Below are 23,081 nucleotides of genomic sequence, written 5' to 3'. Positions count from 1 at the left end.
AGTTATACACAGGTACCTTCAGGTGACTAGACACTATCAAAAAAAAACTCTAAGGACCTCCATATAACCCTTCTCCTTCTTTGCTAGCAGCAGGCATTTTAACACTCAGCTGGATAGTACAACATGGCTAGGGAGTCTGCAAGTGCTGGAGCTCAACACATCAAGTTCACAGGGCTCAAAGAGATGGTGCAATGCATGTGTGAACAGTAGAAGGACATAATCCTATTCACCCTCTTCACCTTAATTCCATGGTGAACCTAAGGAGGAAAGTGTCAGGAACAGTGAAAAAGGGTTCTAATGGCTACCAATAGGGTTGGTGGGGTTGTAATACCTTCTCCCTGGGGATTCAACCTCTGATTACTCTTTCTGCCCAACTCGGACAAAATGCTTTAGCAAGGAAGATTTTGCAGCATCCACATCTGCCCTTAAGGGTCAAATCTCTGACCCCATACAGTCCAAGGGCTGTCAGGTCCATAAGCAATCCCCACATCCATCTCTAACAGGATCTGTCTCTGAGACCGCTCTCGTAGGAGTCTTGGATAGTGGAGGTTTCCTCTCAAGAGGAGCCCCCCTTTACAATTTTACCATGAAATCTCAGTGATACAATTTGGTGGTGTTAATGAGTTGAAGACATGTTTGGTGCTAGAATTGCTGAGTGCTTCCCTGCTTAAAGGCCAATTTCACCTTTGTTAAAAATAAATATACATGTTTTTGCAGGTGAAAAAATGTGCAAAGGATTCCAAACCACAATTAGTGGATCACAGGTGCAATGTCAGGCTCCTGCAGAAGTTTTCTACAGCTCTCTGCCTGTACCTCCATATGGACACTTTGTGAGCTGCAGGAAGTGTAACTATAGTATGAGGCTGCTGATCAGCACACTTGTAGTCCATTGAGGATCGCGACTGCCACAGTATTTTATTAATTCCCAGATCGCTGTGAATGAATGATGCAACTGTGTGGGCAGAGCCCTGCACAGCCACAATGATTTTATGGTGGTTGTAAAGCTGCGTTGTGTGTGTGTGTGTTTTTTTTTTTCATAAATTAACAAACATGTCACACTTGCCTACTCTGTGCAATGGTTTTGCATAGAGCAGCCCTGATCCTCATTTTCTCAGTTACCCCACCCCCCTGCCGATTGCCACCAGAACAAACTGCTTGCTCTGGGGGCACTCATGCGTGCTAGCTCCCAAACCAGCCCTGTATGTCCATAAAACATACAGTGTTCGGCTCGACCCCACTCTCTCCTCGCTGGCTGTGATTGACAACAGCAGGAGCCAATGGCTTCCGCTGCGGTGTCTCAGACAATGAGGAGAGCGGGACCAGGGATAGCCGAGGTTTTTCTGCAAAGCACTGGATCGCAGTCAGGTCAGATAGGTATTTGTGGGGTGGGGCTGAGGAGGGGACTGCACACTGAAGGTTTTTTACCTTCATAAATAGAATGCATGAAGGTAAAAAACCTTCAGCTTTTAGAACCATTTTAAATTTTGTTTGGCGGAATTGACTGGAGAGTATTTCCTTTCATGGGAGGATGTCTCCTCTGTGAGTAATGCGACTCTTTTATCAAAAAGGTGGGTAAGATTACCCTTTGCCTAGTAAACAGAAGGCTAAGATCTCCAAATAAATATATTTTAGGTGCATAAATCCAAAATCAAATGTGCAAGTGAAAAAAAAATGTCCTTCTTTTCATTGAATTTCAGTATAAAATTAATTCCACCACGTGCAAAATAATATCAACCGCACTCACCAGATGTAGGTGAGTAATGAGCCTTATAGGATATAAGAGATCCTAAGCCCTCTAGGTAAGATCAAAACTTCTTATTCACCATTGATGGGGATAAAACGCCTCCACTTTATTCTTCCATAAAATCCTCAATATTGCAGAGAAAAAAAGAAACCACATAGTGTAATACTGCCGTATACTCATAAATAAAAGGATAAATTCAGGCCACTCACATGGTCAAATATAATAAAAAAGCCTTGTTTAATTGCCTGTATGGCTTAAAAGCATCCAAGTTCCACACTCAGAAAGATACCTAAGGATCTCACGCTTCAGTTGGATAGTAGAGGATGATCAGCCTTCCCCCTCTAAAGATGGCCGCTTGGAACGCACTCGGCTTGCGTTCCAAACATCGGAAGTGACGTAGACCCAAATGACGGCGGACCGGAAGTACGTCAACGCGTTTCGCCCCTCCCACAGGGCGTTATCAAGACACCACCTTCAGTCACTCACCGACATTTATACAGCTCATGGAGAGCTCAATTCCATCTGGTATGCAAATGTCCTTATAGTAACCCCCACTGCACCGCATTGTTTGTGAGTCATTCACATCAATGCTAACACCCACCGCCCACTCCCCATAGCTCATCCTCTGCAACTAATCGTGAGATCCCTTTACAATAAATGGGTTACAAATACAAAACATTCTTTATTTGAAATAATGAAATATATATTAAATAAAAAATAGAAATAAATTAAAATAACAAGTAAAGATATTTAAAAAGTATATTAAATATGAAAAAATGAAAACAAAATATGAAAAAATATAGTAAAAAAATATAATAAAAAATAAACAAAAATAAAAAAATAAATAAAAAAATGAAAATAAAAAATCCAAATAAAAATAAGCAAAAAAATCAAAAAACAACTAAATATAAATAAAAATAAGTATAAATTAAATTAAAAAATAAAATAAAAATGAAAATAAAAATGAAAATAGATTTTAAAATAAAAAGAAAAAAATATATAAAAAATATAATTACATATTGCACCTACAGTGAATAGAATAACTAACAAAATATAAATATACACATAAAACTAAAACTGAGTCATTCTATTCACCAATTGGACAAGAAACAATGTCAATCTCTGAATTTAAGCCTCTAGGAACCAATGTCCCCATTTTGTATATCCACTTTGTTTCATTCTGCGAAATATCTCTTACCATATCACCTCCTCTCCAAGAATTCTCAACTCTATCTATTCCACAGAATTTCAAACAAGTTGGATCTCTATTATGGCAAACCCTAAAAGAGGGAGAAAGATTGGGCATGTTGAATAGCAAGGAGGCAAAATATTTGGTGCCTAAGGCGCCGAAAGTACCAGTGATTTACCAATTACCTAAAATTCATAAAAACTTGGTGAAGCCACCGGGAAGACCCATTATTAATGGGATTGACTCGTAGGGAGAATATGTTGATACATTTTTACAACCCTTAGTTCCGGCCTTCCCTGCATATTTGAGGGATAGTGGTGATCTGATTAATACGCTCAGAAATATTAGAGAAGAGGCACAGTGTGTTATGGCTAGTGTTGACGTGAATTCGCTATACACTAATATAAAACATGATGATGCTTTGTCATCAGTTAAATGGGCATTGGAAAGTGAGTCAGAATTAAATTCTGACCAGATTAAATTTATTCTTAAATGTCTGGATTTAGCTATGACACATAATTTTTTTTGGCACTCGAATAAGTTTTATAAACAAATTGTGGGTGTAGCTATGGGCGCTAAATATGCGCCATCAATAGCTAACTTATTCATGAGTAGATGGGAAGGCAGGATGATTTTTGAAGGTAGCAACAAAGAGTTACTACTATATACAGTGGAGCAAAAAAGTATTTAGTCAGCCACCAATTGTGCAAGTTCTCCCACTTATAAAGATGAGAGAGGCCTGTAATTGGCATCATAGGTAGACCTCAACTATGAGAGACAAAATGAGAAAAAAAATCCAATCACATTGGCTGATTTGGAAAGAATTTATTTGCAAATTATGGTGGAAAATAAGTATTTGGTCAATATCAAAAGTTCATCTCAATACTTTGTTATATATCCTTTGTTGGCAATGACAGAGGTCAAACGTTTCCTGTAAGTCCTCAAAAGGTTGGCACACACTGTTGCTGGTATGTTGGCCCATTCCTCCATGCAGATCTCCTCTAGAGCAGTGATGTTTTGTGGTGTCGCTGACTTTCAACTCCCTCCAAAGGTTTTCTATGGGGTTGAGATCTGGAGACTGGCTAGGCCACTCCAGGACCTTGAAATGCTTCTTACAAAGCCACTCCTTCGTTGCCTGGGTGGTATATTTGGGATCATTGTCATGTTGGAAGACCCAGCCACGTTTCATCTTCAATGCCCTTGCTGATGGAAGGAGGTTTGCACTCAAAATCTCACGATACATGGCCCCATTCATTCTGTCCTGTACATGGATCAGTCGTCCTGGTCCCTTTGCGGAGAAACAGTCCCAAAGCACGATGTTGCCACCCCCATGCTTCACAGTAGGTATGGTGTTCTTTGGATGCAACTCAGCATTCTCTCTTCTCCAAACATGACGAGTTGTGTTTCTACCAAACAGTTCTATTTTGGTTTCATCTGACCATATGACATTCTCCCAATCCTCTTCTGGATCATCCAAATGCTCTCTAGGAAACTTCACACGGGCCTGGACATGTACTGGCTTAAGCAGGGGGACACGTCTGGAACTGCAGGATCTGAGTCCCTGGCGGCGTAGTGTGTTACTGATGGTATCTTTTGTTACGTTGGTCCCAGCTCTCTGCAGGTCATTCACTAGGTCCCCCCGTGTGGTCCTGGAATTTTTGCTCACCGTTCTTGTGATCATTTTCACCCCACGGGGTGAGATCTTGCGTGGAGCCCCAGATCGAGGGAGATTATCAGTGGTCTTGTATGTCTTCCATTTTCTAATTATTGCTCCCAAAGTTGATTTGTTCACACCAAGCTGCTTGCCTATTGCAGATTCAGTCTTCCCAGCCTGGTGCAGGTCTACAATTTTGTTTCTGGTGTCCTTCGACAGCTCTTTGGCCTTCACCATAGTGGAGTTTGGAGTGTGACTGTTTGAGGTTGTGGACAGGTGTCTTTTATACTGATAAGTTCAAACAGGTGCCATTGATACAGGTAATGAGTGCAGGACAGAGGAGCCTCTTAAAGAAGGTACAGGTCTGTGAGAGCCAGAAATCTTACTTGTTTGTAGGTGACCAAATACTTATTTTCCACAATAATTTGCAAATAAATCCTTTCCAAATCAGCCAATGTGATTGTCTGGATTTTTTTTTCTCATTTTGTCTCATTTTGTCTCTCATAGTTGAGGTCTACCTATGATGCCAATTACAGGCCTCTCTCATCTTTTTAAGTGGGAGAACTTGCACAATTGGTGGCTGACTAAATACTTTTTTACCCCACTGTAGAAGATTTATAGATGATATCATTATATGGAAAGGAGATAGGGAGGAACTTGTCAATTTCATTGAAAAAATGGGGATCAACTCTGTAAATTTATCGTTCACCCATCATGTTAGTGAAACCACCATTAATTTTCTGGACCTGACGGTCAAAAATCTATCATCTAGTCTGTATACCAAGACTCATTTTAAAGAGGTTGATAGGAATGGCTACATTCCTCATCATAGCTGCCATCACAGGAGTTGGCTTAAATCTATTCCTAAAAGCCAATTTATTAGATTAAAACGTAACTGTGATGACAGTAGGGTATTTCAAGATCAATCGGATATGCTGGTGAATAGATTTAGAGAAAAGGGTTATAAGGAGCAAACCTTGCAATGTGCTGTGGATCAGGTTAATAAGGTCAATAGGGAAGAACTGCTGGTTAAACATTCTAGAGATACACACATGGGTGATTTGGCTTTTATTACAAGTTATTCTTGTCAATTTAAACTGGTAGAATTATAAGGAAACATTGGCCAATTCTTAAAAGAGATGAGGTTCTTTATAAGTTACTCCCGGAAAGACCTAGCTTTATTTATAGAAGACCACCCGTATTAAGGGATATACTGGTTAAGAATGTCCCTGATAAACCTAGGAAAATTACCACCTTTTTAGATATGGTGGGATTTTTCAAATGTGGACAGTGTTCAGCATGTAGGTTGTTGAAAGGTGACAATAGAAGACATTCTGATAGTTTCCAATCGAGCTCCAATGGTTCATCGTATAAAATTAAAAATTTTTTATATCATGTGACACTACTCATATTTACTTGAATGTTCCTGTAACTTTCAATATATAGGTAGAACCACTAGAAAATTATCTGTGAGATTGGGAGAGCACATTAGAAACATAAAAAAAGGGTTCAAATATCATAGTCTATCACAACATTTTAGGGTTTGCCATAATAGAGATCCAACTTGTTTGAAATTCTGTGGAATAGATAGTGTTGAGAATTCTTGGAGAGGAGGTGATATTGTAAGAGATATTTCGCAGAATAAAACAAAGTGGATATACAAAATGGGGACATTGGTTCCTAGAGGCTTAAATTCAGAGATTGACATTAATTGTTTCTTGTCCAATTGGTGAATAGAATGACTCAGTTTTAGTTTTATGTATATATATATCTTTTGTTAGTTATTCTATTCACTGTAGGTGCAATATGTAATTATATTTTTTATATATTTTTTCTTTTTATTTTAAAATCTATTTTTCTTTTATTTTCTTTTGTATTTTCTTTTTTAATTTTATTTATATTTAGTTGTTTTTAGATTTTTTTGCTTATTTTTATTTGGATTTTTTATTTTCATTTTTTTATTTATTTTTTATTTTTTTTACTATATTTTTTTTCATATTTTTTTCATATTTAATATACTTTTTAAATATCTTTACTTGTTATTTTAATTTATTTCTATTTTTTATTCAATATATATTTCATTATTTCAAATAAAGAATGTTTTGTATTTGTAACCCATTTATTGTAAAGGGATCTCACGATTAGTTGCAGAGGATGAGCTATGGGGAGTGGGCGGTGGGTGGTAGCATTGATGTGAATGACTCGCAAACAATGCGGTGCAGTGGGGGTTACTTTAAGGACATTTGCATACCAGATGGAATTGAGCTCTCCATGAGCTGTATAAATGTCGGTGAGTGACTGAAGGTTGTGTCTTGATAACGCCCTGTGGGAGGGGCGAAACGCGTTGACGTACTTCCGGTCCGCCGTCACTTCCAGTGTTTGGAACGCAAGCCGAGTGCGTTCCAAGCGGCCATCTTTAGAGGGGGAAGGCTGATCATCCTCTACTATCCAACTGAAGCGTGAGATCCTTAGGTATCTTTCTGAGTGTGGAACTTGGATGCTTTTAAGCCATACAGGCGATTAAACAAGGCTTTTTTTATTATATTTGACCATGTTAGTGGCCTTAATTTATCCTTTTATTTATGAGTATATGGCAGTATTACACTATGTGGTTTCTTTTTTTCTCTGCAATATTGAGGATTTTATGGAAGAATAAAGTGGAGGCGTTTTATCCCCATCAATGGTGAATAAGAAGTTTTGATCTTACCTAGAGGGCTTAGGATCCCTTATATCCTATAAGGCTCATTACTCACCTACATCTGGTGAGTGCGGTTGATATTATTTTGCACGTGGTGGAAGGTGGCAGTACATGTTGAATTAATTTTATACTGAAATTCAATGAAAATAAGGACATTTTTTTTCACTTGGACATTTGATTTTGGATTTATGCACTTATTATATATTTATTTGGAGATCTTGATTTTGCGCTGTTATTTTGATGTTATTGATTGGTGTTTCTCACTGTTGCACAGCTGCATAATCACTGAGTTTGTTTATTTGGGCGCTGGGGTATATATATGCACTGTATATATTTTGTTTTTGTTTCTAGAAGGCTAAGATGCCCCACCCTCTACTTAGACAACAAGGTTCCTTTCCCTTTGTCCCTCACAGGCGTTGTCTTCCAAGCCCACACCTAGAAAGCAATTCTACTGAAAACCTTGGACACCCAGTAAAGTACAGTCAGAAAACACTACAGCTGTGAACGAAATAAATCGCCAAGGGGGAGGCAGAAGTCAAGCAGCTCTGAAGGAGGCAGATTTGATTCTCTTTTGGGTGGAAGTACATTCCAACACTCAGGCATATGCATACTGGGAATGGAAAATTGGCAAAAGTCGCCATTGCCTGGACACAGGGATGTGGTCCCTTCACCTTGAGTTCTTGCAGATGCTCTGTCAGAAGTGGGGAATATTAGATGTGGATATAATGACCTTCAGATTAAGCAAGAAACTGGACAGGTTTGCAACCAGGTCCATGGATCCCCTGGGCTTTCATGGTGGATGCCTGGTTGATTTGTTGGTCCTCATTCAGTCTACTTCATTCATTACTTCCAGTGAAGCTTCTCCATTGATTGCTGCTCAGAATAGAGGGGGAATGTATTTCAGTGATCCTCATCATCCCAAATGGTCTCAGGAGAACTTGGTACACAGACATACTGAGTCCTGGGAGACAAGCTTTGGCCTCTACTAAACAGGCCAGAACATGTGTCTTTTCCCCCCTGCTTCTCAGTACTGGCTGTAACAGTATGGCTGTTAAAACCCAGGTCCTAAAGCATACAGACATTATTGTTTCTGCATTCGTAGTTTGCTCAAAACAAGAAAGCCTATATTGGCTGTGTGAAAGCAGGCACCCTAACACTTGGGAATATTCTATTCCTTACATCTGGGCTTTCTCTAGTCTGATCTAGACCAGCATCTGGCTCTTGCCACTCTAAAGGGACAGGTTTTTGCCCTATCCTTTCTGTTCTAAATATCTTTGGCTTCACACACTTTTGTAAAGAGCTTTATGCAAGGTGTGGCTCATGTTAATCCCTCATTTTGACCATGTGTGTCTCCTTGGGATCTAAATCTGGTACTTTGCTTTTTCAAAGACTTCCCTTTGAATCGATTTGGCATATTCTATTGGAGGCTGTCACCAGTTAAGTGACCTTTTTGGTGGCCATTACCTCCGTCAAGCATCTCTGAGTCTTTCTTGTAAAGGACCTTTCCTTTTCTTACATAGAGAGAAAATGGCCCTGAGATCCAGATCCTCCTTCCTTCCCAAGGTGGTCTCTTACTTTTAGCTCTGTTATCCTACCTTCCCTCTGTCCTGCCCCAAAGCACACAAATGAGATTTCACTCCATTGTCTAAATATTGCAGAGTAGTTGTAACATCTTCCTTCTGAAAAACTGATTCCCTTTTTGTCTTTCCTGAAAGTCCTAAGTAGGTTCATCCTGCTTCCTCTTATACCATAGCTAGGTGTCTCGGGCAACTTCTTTCCAGGACCTAAACCTTCAAGGGATGGGGTCCCCACTTCCCTACCTGGGCCCACTCCACCAACCTGTTGGTGTTTCTTGGGCCTTTCACCATTAAACATACATTTTTTGCAGGACTGAAAAGCTGCCACCTGGTCTTTTGTTCATATCTTAACGATTCAGCAGGTAGATGTCTAGGCCTCTGCTGATGCTTGCTTCAAGCTACCATCTGAGCGTTCTGAGTACTTTGGACTTTTTGTCGTAAGCCAGTTTGCCATAGAGTGCTATATTGTTGTCCATCCCATAATTTGCTTGGGGACATCCCATGGCCCATGACTACACATCCTGGGTCTGATACTGTACTTACTGTAATAAGGATAATGTGAATTTTGACTTACCTGTAAATCTTGCAAAACAGTACAGCACACAGGTTCCTCCTCCTTGCTCTGTTTCTACTTATTGCTTGCTACAAAACTTAAGTCCTACTGAGTGGTGCACAGGGGGGGCAATCCCTGAAAAGCTTATGCCGGTGTCCAGTCTCCAATTAACCCGTGGTCTATGAATACACATCCTGTACTGTACTTAAGATCTGGGATTTACAGTTAAACCATAAGTATAGCCAAAACTCTCCTCCTCTCTGTTGGGGTCCCCCAGGGCTCTGTCCTTGGACCCTTCTCTTCTCCATCTACACCTCCTCCCTTGGCAAACTCATACACTCCCACGGCTTCAACTACCACCTCTACGCTGATGACACTCAAGTTTACCTCTCCACCCCTCACCTCACCCCCACATTCTCCGCCCGCATCACTCACCTCCTAAACAACATCTCTGACTGGATGACGCTCCATTTCCTCAAGCGTAACCTCTCCAAAACCGAGCTTCTCGTCTTTCCCCCTCCCCGCGCCCCCCCATCCTATCCATCACTACCAACAACACCACCATCAATCCCACCCCGCAAGCCAAAGTCCTTGGCGTCATTCTGGACTCAAACCTTTCCTTCCAACCTCATGTCAAATCACTTACAAACACATGCAGGCTCCACCTTCACAACATCGCCAAGATACGCTCCTTCCTTACCCCAGACACCACTAAACTACTCGTACACTCCCTGATTATCTCACGCCTTGACTACTGCAACTCCCTCCTCACTGGCCTACCCCAGTGCAGGCTCTCCCCGCTTCAGACCATCCTGAACTCAGCGGCTAGACTCATCCACCTCACCAACCGCTCCACCTCTGCCACCCCCCTCTGCCTATCCCTCCACTGGCTCCCTATTGCCCAACGCATCAAATTCAAACTACTAACCCTGACCTACAAAGCCATTCACAACACTGCCCCTAACTACCTCACCAACCTGATTCCCAAGTACCACCCTACCCGTGCCCTTCGCTCTTCACAGGACCTCCTTCTATCTTGCTCCCTGGTCTCCTCCTCCCACGCACGACTGCAAGACTTCTCCAGGTCCTCCCCCATCCTCTGGAACTTACTACCCCAATCCATCAGACTGTCACCTTCCCTGCTCACCTTCAGGCGCTCCCTGAAAACCCACCTCTTCAGGGAAGCCTACCCCACCCTCACCTAACAGCCGTTCTCCTTCATTCCTCCTACCGCTCCATCCCCCACAGCCACTTCCTCCTGTACCACTATCCCCTCCCTCCTAAATTGTAAGCTCGAAAGAGTAGGGCCCTCTAACCCCTCATGTGCTGTTTGTTGTTGCTGTACTGTTTCATGTATTGTCCCCCCCTCTATAGTACAGCGCTGAGCAAACCCTTTGGCGCTATATAAACTCGATGTAATAATAATAATAGCTGTACTGCTGTGGGACACAGGACTGGACTCGTTCTGCACTCTTGTGGCCCTGGTTTTTTGTTTTTGTCTGTTTATTTTTTTATATTTTTATTAGAAATTAAAAAAAAATAATAAACCGTTCAAAACCACTTTATCTCAAAATATTACATAACAAAAACTTTCACAAAGAATTTAATCCAAAACCCCATTCTCCATGCTTTCATTCCTCGTGTATGTTCAAACTATTTTTTTCATATTTCGTCCACTTCTTGTTTCTCCCATGTTTATTCATCTATTTTCACTATGTCTCTCTCTCTCTCATCTTCTCATTCTATTACTCCTCAAAACCATCCGTCTTATCTTTTATCTTCTTCAATATGGTATAGTTTCTCCATCCTGTATATGTACTCCACTCTTTTTATCCAATCTTTAATTTTTGGAGTCTCCTGAATCTGCCAAAATTGGGGGATCAGCCCTTTTGCCGCATTTATTACATCACGTACCTGGTGATGGAGGCCAATAGAGAGAGGGCTTCCCTTGCGGCTAAGTTTCGGACTCCCCTGAGAGTGGGACAGCGGGAGTCTGGCCCAAAGTTGCACAGGTCTCCTGAAGGAGTGCTGGTTGGTGGTCCACTCAGAAGCACCGCTGGTGCACAGAGATAGGTCTGCAGACAGGAGGCGCCTGTGTGTGGTATGCAAGCTCTCCCGGGATTTGGATGTTTACTGGGTAGTCGGTTCAAGCCAAGGTCAGGTACCAGGTGGGAATCAGAGCGGTCGTAGTCAGATAGGATAGCCGAGGTCATTCACAGAGGAGTGAAAGAGAGTGAGTATCCGTAAGCCAAGCCGAGGTCAGATCGGGTAAATCAGAGTAGACAGGTCCAGGAGCAAGCCGAGTCGGTAACAGGAAATCACAAGTCAGAATCACAGGAACAAGGCACGGGGAGCTAGAGATCATCCAGCAACTAGAGGAAGTGATGAGCCTCCTTATAAAGGCCATCTGACACCAGACTGAGGCTGATGTGTACTTCTGCGGCCATGTAGAGTACTGGCAGAAATGCCAGATCTTCCAGAACTTCTGCCGTGGACAGGACCCTGACATATTAAGTGCAATACCAACATATTCCTATAATCCTTCACTTTAATCTCAGATTTATGAAATAGACAAGGCCAAGGGACATTCAGCAAATTAACCCCCAGTATTTCTTGTATACACTGGATTATAATTTGTCAAAACTCCCAGATTTTAGGACACTGCCACCATATGTGTGCCATTGTTCCCTTACTCCCACATCCCCTCCAACATAAAGGTGAAGTCTCCGGTCTTTATGAGCGACAGTTGGTGTAATATACCATCAAACTTTAAATGTATAATTCATTTCTACAACATTCATATTTATCGCCTCATGTACTAACTTAAACATTTTCTTTTTTTGTTGCTCGATCATTTTTGTTCCAAGATCCTTTTCCCACTTTTCCAAAAACGCTGAAGGCTCCAATCCAGACATTGTCGTAAAACTCTTATAAATATTCGAAGTAACATGTTTTCGTGCTAAGCTTAAATTTATTTTGAAAGAAAAGGGGTGCTGTTGCGCTTAGGAAAAAAAATTAAATATATATATAAAAGAATTGAACTATATATGATACCTATATAGCAGCGGTCTTAATTGTGAATTACTAAACATAAAACCTTAAGTATGCAATGGTGCTGTATCTTTAATGGTGATACTCCATGCTGAAATGACAAGTGCTTCACTGTGTTCACACTTGTGCTTCACATAGTTGTAAACTCACCGTCATTTCATGACCACCTATCTCTAGGTAAATCACTCGCTTTTCGGACTATCCCAGTATGCAATCCGGTCCTGATGGCCGATATTCCTTTGCCCTTTTAACCGTGGTTGCTGGTAGTGACCAATAACTTTCCACTAGGACTTCATCAATGTTAGTAAAATCTTCTCCTTCAAAGGCAGTATTTCATATTTCCAGCATAAATTAAAACAAAACCAGACATCCCGTAGTGTAAAACTGTATAGAAGTTTAATATGGGGTCAAACAATAGAAATGCCACTCACAATAAAAGTGCCTTTCCTGGCACTAAGGTGTATTCAGCTTTGTGTATTATGAATGGGAATTAAGATGGCCTCCGCGTTCCAGCGTGCGTTCCAAATACCGGAAGTGACGTCAGTGGAAGTTGCATCATAAACCCTCAATGTGTTTCGACCAATAGATCGTCTTCAGGAAGTACTTCGCTGGAACGCGGCGGCCATCTTAATTCCCATTCATAATACACAAAGTTGAATACACCTAGTGCCAGGAAAGGTGCTTTTTTTGTGAGTGGCATTTCTATTGTCTGGTTTTGTTTTAATTTATGTTGAAAATATTAAATACTGCCTGTGGAGGAGAGGAGTTTCCTAACATAGATGCAGTCCTAGCGGAAAGTTACTGGTTCAATTGTTTTGCACAGAGCAGGTCCCCCTCCAGCGCTACTGGCTCCTCCCCCTGCTAAGTGTCCCCAGAGCAAGCTGCTTGCTCGCTCCTGAGCCTGCCTCTGAGCCAATGGCTCCCGCTGCTGTGTCTGAGCCAATGAGGAGGCAGATACCTGGGAGAGCTGCTGCTCTTGTGCACATCGTTGGATCGGGCTCAGGTAAATATTTGTGGCGAATGCTAAAACCTTCAGCCTATAGAACCACTGTAAGGATTGGTAAACGGCAATACTGTGTATTTTCTGTTCTTTATTGAAAGTCACTGCAGGATTTCTTTTTGATTGGTTCTAATTGTTTAACTTTATGCTCAGCACAGACAGTGGTAAGACCAAAAATCTATACATTTAACAGAATAAATGTACAGATTGCAATTTGGAGGATCTGTCATGCTCTTATTGTGTTCCATGTCTTATAGGACAGCTTCTCTCCTTTGATATTGGGGAACAGCCAGCCTTCGAACTGCCTCTCAGCAATGTGTCTCAGTGCACCACCGGGAAGAATGAGGTGACTTTAGAATTCCACCAAAATGATGACTCTGAGGTCTCTCTTATGGAAATTCGCTTTTATGTTCCTCCAACACAGGATGATGGTGGCGACCCTGTAGAGGTAAACTTCTAAGGAACAAAAGCACAACATTATCCTGATAATATAAATTCAGTAAAAATTTATGTTGGGTGTAAATGGGCTCTGAATCATGCAAAACCTGGTTAGACATAATCTATAAACAATACACATGTGTAGCCGTATGATTTTTTTTTTTTTTTTTAGAGGAACATATAAAGAGAAACACTACATACACAATGTTGCCAAAAGTATTGGGGCGCCTGCCTTTACACGCACTTGAACTTTAATGGCATATCAGTCTTAGTTCATAGGGTTCAATATTGAGTTGGCACACCCTTTGCAGCTATAACCGCTTCAGCTCTTTTGGGAAGGCTGTCCACAAGGTTTAGGAGTGTCTATAGCAGGGGTGGGCAAACTTTTTGACTTGAGGGCCGCAATGGGTTCATATATTGGACCCGGGGGCCGGACCAAGAGTAGATGAATGAATATTCCCCCATAGTAAGCATAGTAATTCATCCCCCCTATAGTAATTCATCCCCCCTATAGTAATTCATTCCCCATAGTAATTCATCCCCCATAGTAATTCATCCCCCATATAGTAATTCATCCCCCATATAGTAATTCATCCCCCCTATAGTAATTCATCCCCCCTATAGTAATTCATCCCCCATAGTACTATTCCCCCCCAAGTAGTAAGCCAAGTCCCCCTTGTGTCAATTTACTTACCTTTGCTCCGCGCGTTCCTCTCGCCGTGTTCCCGCGCCGTTCCGGTCTTCAGGGCGGACTGTGAGAGGAGCCTAGCTCCCCTCACGTTCGGCACGCAGCCCCGCCTACACACATCCTGACAGCCAATGTTTGCCTGCCCTGGCTGTTTTTGTTTTTTTTTTTATCACGCTCAGCGGGCCGGATTAAAAGGTCCGCCGGGCCGTATACGGTATGCAGTCATGTTGGAACAGGAAGGGACCATCCCCAGACTGATCCCACAAAGATGGGAGCATGAAATTGTTCAAAATGTCTTGGTAGGCTGACACCTTAAGAGTTCCCTTAGCTAAGAGGCCAAGCCCAACCCCTGAAAAACAACCCCACACCATAATCACCCCTCCACCAAACTTTACACTTGACACAATGCAGTCAGGCAAATACCGTTCTGGCAAGTGCCAAACCAAGACATGTCCATTGTAATGCCAGACAGAGAAGTGTGATTCATCGCTCCAGAGAACACATCTCCACTGCTCTAGAGTCCAGTGGCGGCGTGCTTTACACCACTGCATCCCACGCTTTTGTTTTGCACTTGGTGATGTAAGGCTTGGATACAGCTGCTTAGCCGTGGAAACCCTTTCCATGAAGCTTTGTTGTGGTCATCTAAAGGTCACATGAAGTTTGGAGGTCTTCAGCTATTGACTGTAGGCAGTTGGCGACTTCTGCGCACTCTGCTCTGTCATTAGCCTACAATTTTGTGGCTGAGTTGCTGTTGTTCCTAGCTACTTACATACATATACACAGATATTGGGGTCCAATATGATCCACATGTAGACTCAATGTGCTTCGACTGATCTTCCTCAGGAGTACATGTGTTTAGGTTACGCTAGATATCTTACACGGGGACCACCACTGATGAGTAGCTAAGGCATCTCCCCTATTTCACCCCCCTTCTTTTACCCCTGTGTTCTGAAACACATTGCACTTTTTTGCACCTGAGCACGTGTTGCATGTGCTTTTTATGGACTACAGCTCACGCGGGTGGTATCCCCATCCTTGCAGGGACCTCAACTCTTTCTGGCATGCATATACTAAGCCCCCTCTTGCTCTTTGCCTAGACATCTACCCTGGCAACTGCCCTGTTCTCTGCAGAGGGTCTGCAAGTACCGTTGTTAGTAATTTCTTTTGTACTGTTTGTATAGTGGCCTATGGTGACCTGGTCACTGATGACCATTACCTTTCTTGCTCTGCAGGGGTCTGTGGGTAACCCTTGTTGGTAATGTTTCACTGTATACTGTTTTTGTAAGGCGGCCTATGATGGAACTACCCCCAGGTGGGCATTAGGCCCTCCAGTTCTGCAGTGGTCTGTGAATAACCCTTCTTCGTAATGTCTTGCTTTATAGCGTACAGCAGCATGTGGTGACCTAATCATGCATGGCCAATTAAACCCTCCTGTTCTTCAGGGGTTTGTGAGTAATTTTGTTGGTAATATCTCGCTGAACTTTTTGTACAGCAGCCTATGATGACCTATACCCGCATGACCATTAAACCCTACCACTCTGCAATTGTTCTGTGAGTGGCCTGTGTTGGTTCTGTCTCACTTGTATTCCATTTGTATAGTGGCTTATGGTGACCTTGTAATGCTCAGCCATTAATCTCTGCTACTGTGCAGTTGGTCTGTGAATTATCCTTGTTGGTTTTGTGCCACTGTTAGGGCTTGTTTACACCATGGTGTGGAGACCTCAGTTTTTCTGCACACGTTTCCAAGGGCACAATGAAATCAATTGTTCTCTATGTGCCCTGTTCACACCACAACACTAGTGTCACTTGCAGATTTTTTTTTCGCATGAAAACTGATGTAAACTGATGTCTCTGCAAGTGAAATCTGCATGTTAGTTTCCATCAGTTTTGGCATGAACAAGGTCTATTACTGTTTGCAGCCAGTGGTGATGACTAGTCATGGTTGGCCTTTATCTTCTGGTTCACAGTTGGTCTGTGAGTCATGCTAACTTGTTATGCCTCACTTGCGCACACTGTTTGTGCCTAAGTTGACCTAGTCACAAAACAGTAACCCATTCTGCTTACAGTCTCTTACATTCTATTTGTATGATGGCCTAAAGTGCCTTGGTCACAAACTAACTTTAATGTCTCCCACTCTGCTGCTGGCCTGTGGGCAGCCCTTACAATTTCTATCTCACTGTTATACTGTTTGTTTGACGGCCTAGCCACAGCCGGCCATTAACACCTTGTTCTCTGCAGTTGGTATGCAAGTCTCCTTTGGTGACTGCACATGCTTTTGTATGATGGCCTACAGTGTCCTGGTCACGACGTTTACCCCTTCTTTGTATATAGGCCTCAGATGATCCAGTCTTACTTGGTCAGCTCCTTCTGCACTCCAGTTGGGATGTGAGTTAACCTTGCTGGTTGAGGCCATGATTCTGTTTTTGTCTCAAATATTGTATCCAAATGCCACAGGTTGAAATTCCGGTCTCTGTCTCCACTGGATTGGGGGATTTTCACTCTCTTCTGACACAGCTTCTCTCCCCTTCAATTATGACTAGGGGAGCATCCATTCTATACTGGATAAAAAAAGTCTACACACCCCTGTTAAAATGTCAGGTTTCTGTGATGTAAAAAAATGAAACAAAGATAAATAATTTCAGAACTATTTCCACATTTAATGTGACCTATAAAACTGTACAACACAATTGAAAAACAAACATAAATACTTTTGGGGGGGGGGGGGTACACTTAAATAACTAAAATAATGTGGCTGCATAAGTGTGCACACCCTCTTATAACTGGGGATGTTCAGAATTAAGCAATTACATTCAAAATCATGTTAAATAGGAGTCAGTACACACCTGCTATCATTTTAAAGTGCCTCTGATTAACCCCAAATAAAGTTCAGCTGTTCTTGTAGATCCTTCCTAACATATTCTTAGTCACATCCTACAGCAAAAGCCATAGTCCACAGAGAGCTTCCAAAGCATCAGAGGGATCTCATTGTTAATAGGTATCAGTCAAGAGAAGGGTAAAAAAAATTTCCAGGGCATTAGATATACCAAGGAATACAGTGAAGACAGTCATCAAGTGGAGAAAATATCGCGCAACTAACATTACCAAGAACTGGACGTCCCTTCAAAATTGATGAAAAGACGAGAAGAAAACTCGTTTTGGGAGGCTGCCAAGAGGCATACAGGAACATTAAAGGAGCTGCAGAAATATCTGGCAAGTACTGGCTGTGTATTACTTGTGACAACAATCTCCCGTGTTCTTCATATGTCTGGGCTATGGGGTAGAGTGGCAAGACGGAAGTCTTTTCTTATGAATAAAAACATCCAAGCCCGGATACATTTTGCAAAAACACATCTGAAGTCTCCTAAAAGCATGTGGGAAAATGTGTTATGGTCTGATGAAACCAAGGTTGAATCTTTTGGCCATAATTCCAAAAGATACAGTATATTTGGTGCAAATACAACACTGCACATCATCAAAAGAACACCATACCCACAGAGATGCATGGTGATGGCAGCATCATGCTTTGGGGCTGTTTTTCTTCAGCTGGAACTGAGGCCTTAGTCAAGGTAGAGGGAATTATGGACAGTTCCAAATACCAGTCAATATTGGCACAAAACCTTAAGACTTCTGCTAGAAAGCTGAACATAAAGGGGAACTTGATCTTTCAGCATGACAAAAACCCAAACCATACATCCAAATCAACAAAGAAATGGTTTCACCAGAAGAAGATTAAGAAGCCAGAGCCCAGACCTGAATCCGATAGAAAATCTGTGGGGTGATCTGAAGAGGGCTGTGCACAGGAGATGCCCTTGCAATCTTACAGATTTGAAGTGTTTTTGCAGGGAAGAGTGGGCAAATATTGCCAAGTCAAGATGTGCCATGCTGATAGACTCATACCCAAAAAGAGTGAGTGCTGGAATCACATCAAAAGGTGCTTCACCAAAGTATTAGTTTAAGGGTGTGCACACTTATGCAACATTATTATTTTATTTTTACTTCCCTCCACCAAAAAGATTTGTTTGTTGTTCAACTGAGTTGTACAGTTTATAGGTTATGTTAAAGGTGGAAAAAGTTCTGAAATGATTTATCTTGGTCTAATTTTTTTATATCACATAAACCTGACATTTTAACAGGGGCTTGTAAACTTTTTATATCCACTGTATATGGGAGCTAGAGGGTCTCACCGCCTTCCTTTAGGTACTAAATCCTGCAAGGCATCTGCCAGGTTGGTCATTACTTCTCCCTAGAACTTATGGTCTCTGTGGAGCTCTGAAATGTCTCTTGCATGTTCCCTTCTCTCCGTTGCTGCTACACTCCCTGTCTTTTTGCTGGGAGTATGTAAATTTTTTTTCTCAGTGTTGTCCTTTACTGAGGCCTAATAAATATATAACCTCCTCCACTACAAACCCCCTCAAAAAGTCATACTTTCTCCCTAGAAAGTGCAATAATATAATATAACCTTTTTGTGATATATTAAAATAAAATTAAACCATAAAGTGTCCAATAAAGATCTCAAAAATCCCAAAGGTGTCCAAAAAGTCCCAAATTTCTAAACTTTTTCATCCAGTGAGAAGGATTGACTCTTATTTCATCCAGTAAGAACCTCAAAATAAATAAATAAATAAATACTCTAGTGCATTACCTTTATACAAAGAAATAATAAGTGATTATTCCTTTGTATAAAGGTAATGCACTAGAGTATTTATTTATTTATTTATTTTGAGGTTCTTACTGGATGAAATAAGAGTCAATCCTTCTCATTGGATGAAAAAGTTTGAAATTTGGGACTTTTTGGACACTGTTTGGACTTTTTGGACACCTTTTGGGATTTTTGAGATCTTTATTGGACACTTTATGGTTTAATTTTATTTTAATATATCACAAAAAGGTTATATTATATTATCTTTACTGAGGCGTGTCCACTAACTTTGGGTATTACCTAGACCTGTAAATTTCCCTGCTTCAACAGTGGGATATTGAGCAACCTTGACTCAATCTTGAATAGTTGACTCTGGCTCAAAATACCCTTCCTTTCAATGGTTTGAAACGTGCTCACCACAGATGCCAACCTATCAGAGTGGAGAGGACTTCTAGATACTCTTTGGTACAAGGGTCTTTGTTGTCGGAGGATGTTTGTGTCCTGGGCAACATACTGGAATCTGTCGGTTTTGTTTTTCTTTCACCACTGGACCTCTTGTCTATGAAGTCCCCAACCAGGATTCAGTCAGACTGTGCTATAGTGATGGCTTACATTGACCATCGAGAAGAAATTGGAAGTCTTGCAGACTATGGAGAGGCAGATCTGATTTCTGCATTGGAAAATCCTTCTTCCTGCCTTGTCTGCCGTGCACATGCCAGGCATGGAAATTTGGTAGGTGGACGTATTCATCTGCTTTTGGACTTCAGAGAATAGTCTCTTTGCCTTGCTGTTTTCTAGACCTTTGTCACAGTTATGAGATGCCAGACACAGACCTCCTGGCTTCCAGATTCATTATTGAACCAAGAGGTTTTGTTTCTAGTTCCTAGGGATCCTCCAGATGCTCTGGTGACAGTTCAACCTGGTCTACGCCTTTCCTTCCCTGAAGTTTCTTCACTGGCTGCTCTGCAGGATCGAGGTAGAGGGCATCCCAGTGATTCTCACTGCACTGTACTGGCCCAGGAGGTTGTGGCTTTTGTATCTCATCCAGGACTTGGTGGGCTCCCTGTGGGTCCTCGCTGATCATCCGGATTCTCTGTCACAAGGGATACCACACTGTTTCTTGATCTCTGGCTTTAATGACCTGTTGTGCATGATCCCAGCAGAAGAAAAGGGCTTTAATTTACAAAAACACAATCTGATAATACAAGCCAGGTACTATTGGTTTTCTCATACAAGTGTAGTAACCACTGTGTGCTATTGTAAGATTGTGTTTTTGTAAATGAAAGTCCTTTTCTCCAGCTTCAGTCATTCACAGCACAAGCTGACTGTTCCCACTCTCTCTTTTTCCCTACATAGCAAGCGGCATCTCTGGGCTCTGTGTAAACTAGACAGCAGAGATCGGGAGACAGCACAACAGATTTCTGTCTGGCAGCTTAAGAGGAGGAGGTGGGGGTGTTATGCAGGATCTGTGAAGGCTGAGGAGGAGAGGGGGCAAGACATTCGCACTAAAAAAACCCTCTTGGTTGATTTCTGTTGTTGGATAGCTAGGCGGGTGGGTGGAGCAAGTTATTTGATGCCACTGCTCAACAACCTCTGCACATAAAAAAAAAAAAAAAGTGACAAAGAACTGCCTGCAGAATCTTAAGCTCAAAGCAGTTACCTGATCTGTCTATGCCACATAGAAATGGTGGATTGCGAAGCTGGTTCCCCTTTACGTCAGCTAAGAAATGGTGGATTGCGAAGCTGGTTCCCCTTTACGTCAACTAAAAGTAGTGGCAAAGAGAATCATTCTTTCTAATGGAAGCAGTGATTAAGCAATAAATCCGCATAGCACAAACTACATCTAGGCAGTGTAGGGAAATTTATTTACATTGTACTGGAGATGGAGTGAAACAGAACAATTTTCATTTATGGGGGAAGGCCGATACCACCTCAGGAAGACAGACTGTTCTGAACACTACCTTATTGTGTAAGATCAGATCCATTTTTTTTTTTACACGATAAAGTTCAAACACTTGCCTTTTAGAGCTGACGCCTACGAGGACCACAACCTTACAAAGAGGAGCAGAGAGAGGAGGGAGCTGCAGGCTGTCTGCATCGTGGCAGGTCATTACAGTGCTCTCTGCCTCACATAGGACAGGAGCTACCAGAGGTTCAAAGGATCGAGGAAAACTATTGCCAGCATTCTTTTTTTTTACATTTCAGCTGTCAGCAGGGGAATCCCGCTGACAGCTGAAATGTCATTGGATGTTAAGGACAGGTGGTCCCCTCCTTAACACATAATTGCTGGCATTCTATTGTTGACATTTCACCTGTCAGTGGGGGAATTCCGCTAACAGCTGAAAGAACCAAACCTAAAGGTATCATTTTTTAGTATCAGAGCATTTGCACGAGTACTGATACTCGTACAAATGCTCGGTATTGACATCAGTGCAACCCTAGGTATTACCAAAAAGGAGAGACCCCTGGTCTTCAACAGCCATTTCGTTAAAGTTAGTGACTATGAAACAGACTGGTAACTCAGACCTTGTGATAGGAGATGTGGTCAGTTTGGTAGATCTATAGACAAGATTTATCAGGTCAGAAAACCACATCTGCTAGGGCCAGTTTGGTGCTATGTGGATCACTGGAATTCTCACCATCGTGATTCTGCAGAGTAGACAAAAGTGGTTTTAGAGGAAGGGTAGTCACCAGAAACACTTCCGGTTTAGGGACCACTTATTCATCACATTCCTCTAATTTTCTTATTTCATATCCTGCCAGATACAGCAGTCCCAGGATACTATTTTGCTTATGGGTAACAATGCTTTAATATGCCTGTGAAGATATCTGCAGAGTTCTTATGTGGAGCCTGTCCACTCATATACCCAGCAACATTGTCTGCATTGTGGTCCTATCCTAAACAATGGTTACTTTTTTGTTAGTTTTGTTTTGTTTTTGGTTTTTAACAACACCCCTTCTTCCCACCCAGTTTTGGATAAGAACACAGTGGAAGACTGAGACAATGGTCACCTGATTGCTAAAAGAGTACTAAAGATTTTTTGGAGTGTTTTTTTTTTTTTTTTAAATTATAATGTTGGAAAATTTTTGTTTCATCAGCGCTGATTAATGTATTCTGACAGCTGCTGTCAGAATACAATTGCAGAGGATTCCTTCATCCACCTCAGATATGCCGATGGGGGATTCCGTTAGGTTTAAAAAAAAAAAAGATACAGCTATAGTCATTTTTGGTATGACTTCCATGTAGATCTACAAGATGTTATGCAGATAAAACATTTTCTGAAGTCTTTAATCATTCTTTTTGTTTAAGGCATTCGCTCAGAATGTGTTGTCCAAGGCAGATGTGATTCAAGCGACAGGTGATGCAGTTTGTATATTCCGAGAACTGCAGTGCCTTACTCCACGTGGTCGTTATGACATCCGAATCTACCCCACCTTTCTGCATCTGCATGGAAAAACATTTGACTATAAAATTCCATACACAACAGTTCTACGTCTCTTCCTTCTTCCGCACAAAGACCAAAGACAGATGTTCTTTGTGGTAAGATGCATTGATAATACAAATAAAGAAATTATTGTAAATTTTTGTAAAAACTAAAGAACAACTCTGGGCAAACCGAAGACTTTTAAAACCCTATATTTATTCTTTATAGCTGAACTGTAAGGTAAAAATCACCAACTAGATAATTGAATAAAAAAAACACACACTTGCCAAGGGATGTTTAAATTTGTGTAGCCAGTGCTAAGATCTTCCATACAGCACAGACAGGTTAGTGACCAGGTCATTCTCTACTGTACTGCAGCTATGGCTGTGACTGGGCAGTCATCCCTCTGCTGTCCTCCAGTCAGC

General features: G+C 41.6%; 1 protein-coding gene across 1 annotated transcript in view; it reads left to right on the top strand.

Moving 5' to 3' along the window:
• Positions 1–23,081, top strand: part of SSRP1 (structure specific recognition protein 1) — a 102,860-nt gene that overhangs the window by 18,124 nt on the left and 61,655 nt on the right. The window contains exons 4-5 of the mRNA XM_089687584.1: positions 13,724–13,914; positions 22,542–22,772. Coding sequence (XP_089543710.1) covers positions 13,724–13,914; positions 22,542–22,772 — 422 coding nt within the window. The remainder of the gene's footprint in view (positions 1–13,723; positions 13,915–22,541; positions 22,773–23,081) is intronic.

This window comes from Staurois parvus, unplaced genomic scaffold, assembly GCF_062004578.1.
Source record: "Staurois parvus isolate SC_StPar_1 unplaced genomic scaffold, SC_StPar_1.0 ptg000430l, whole genome shotgun sequence".
NCBI lineage: Eukaryota > Metazoa > Chordata > Amphibia > Anura > Ranidae > Staurois > Staurois parvus.
The sequence above is the reverse complement of the archived record's forward strand: the minus strand, read 5'-3'. Positions and strand labels throughout refer to the sequence as shown.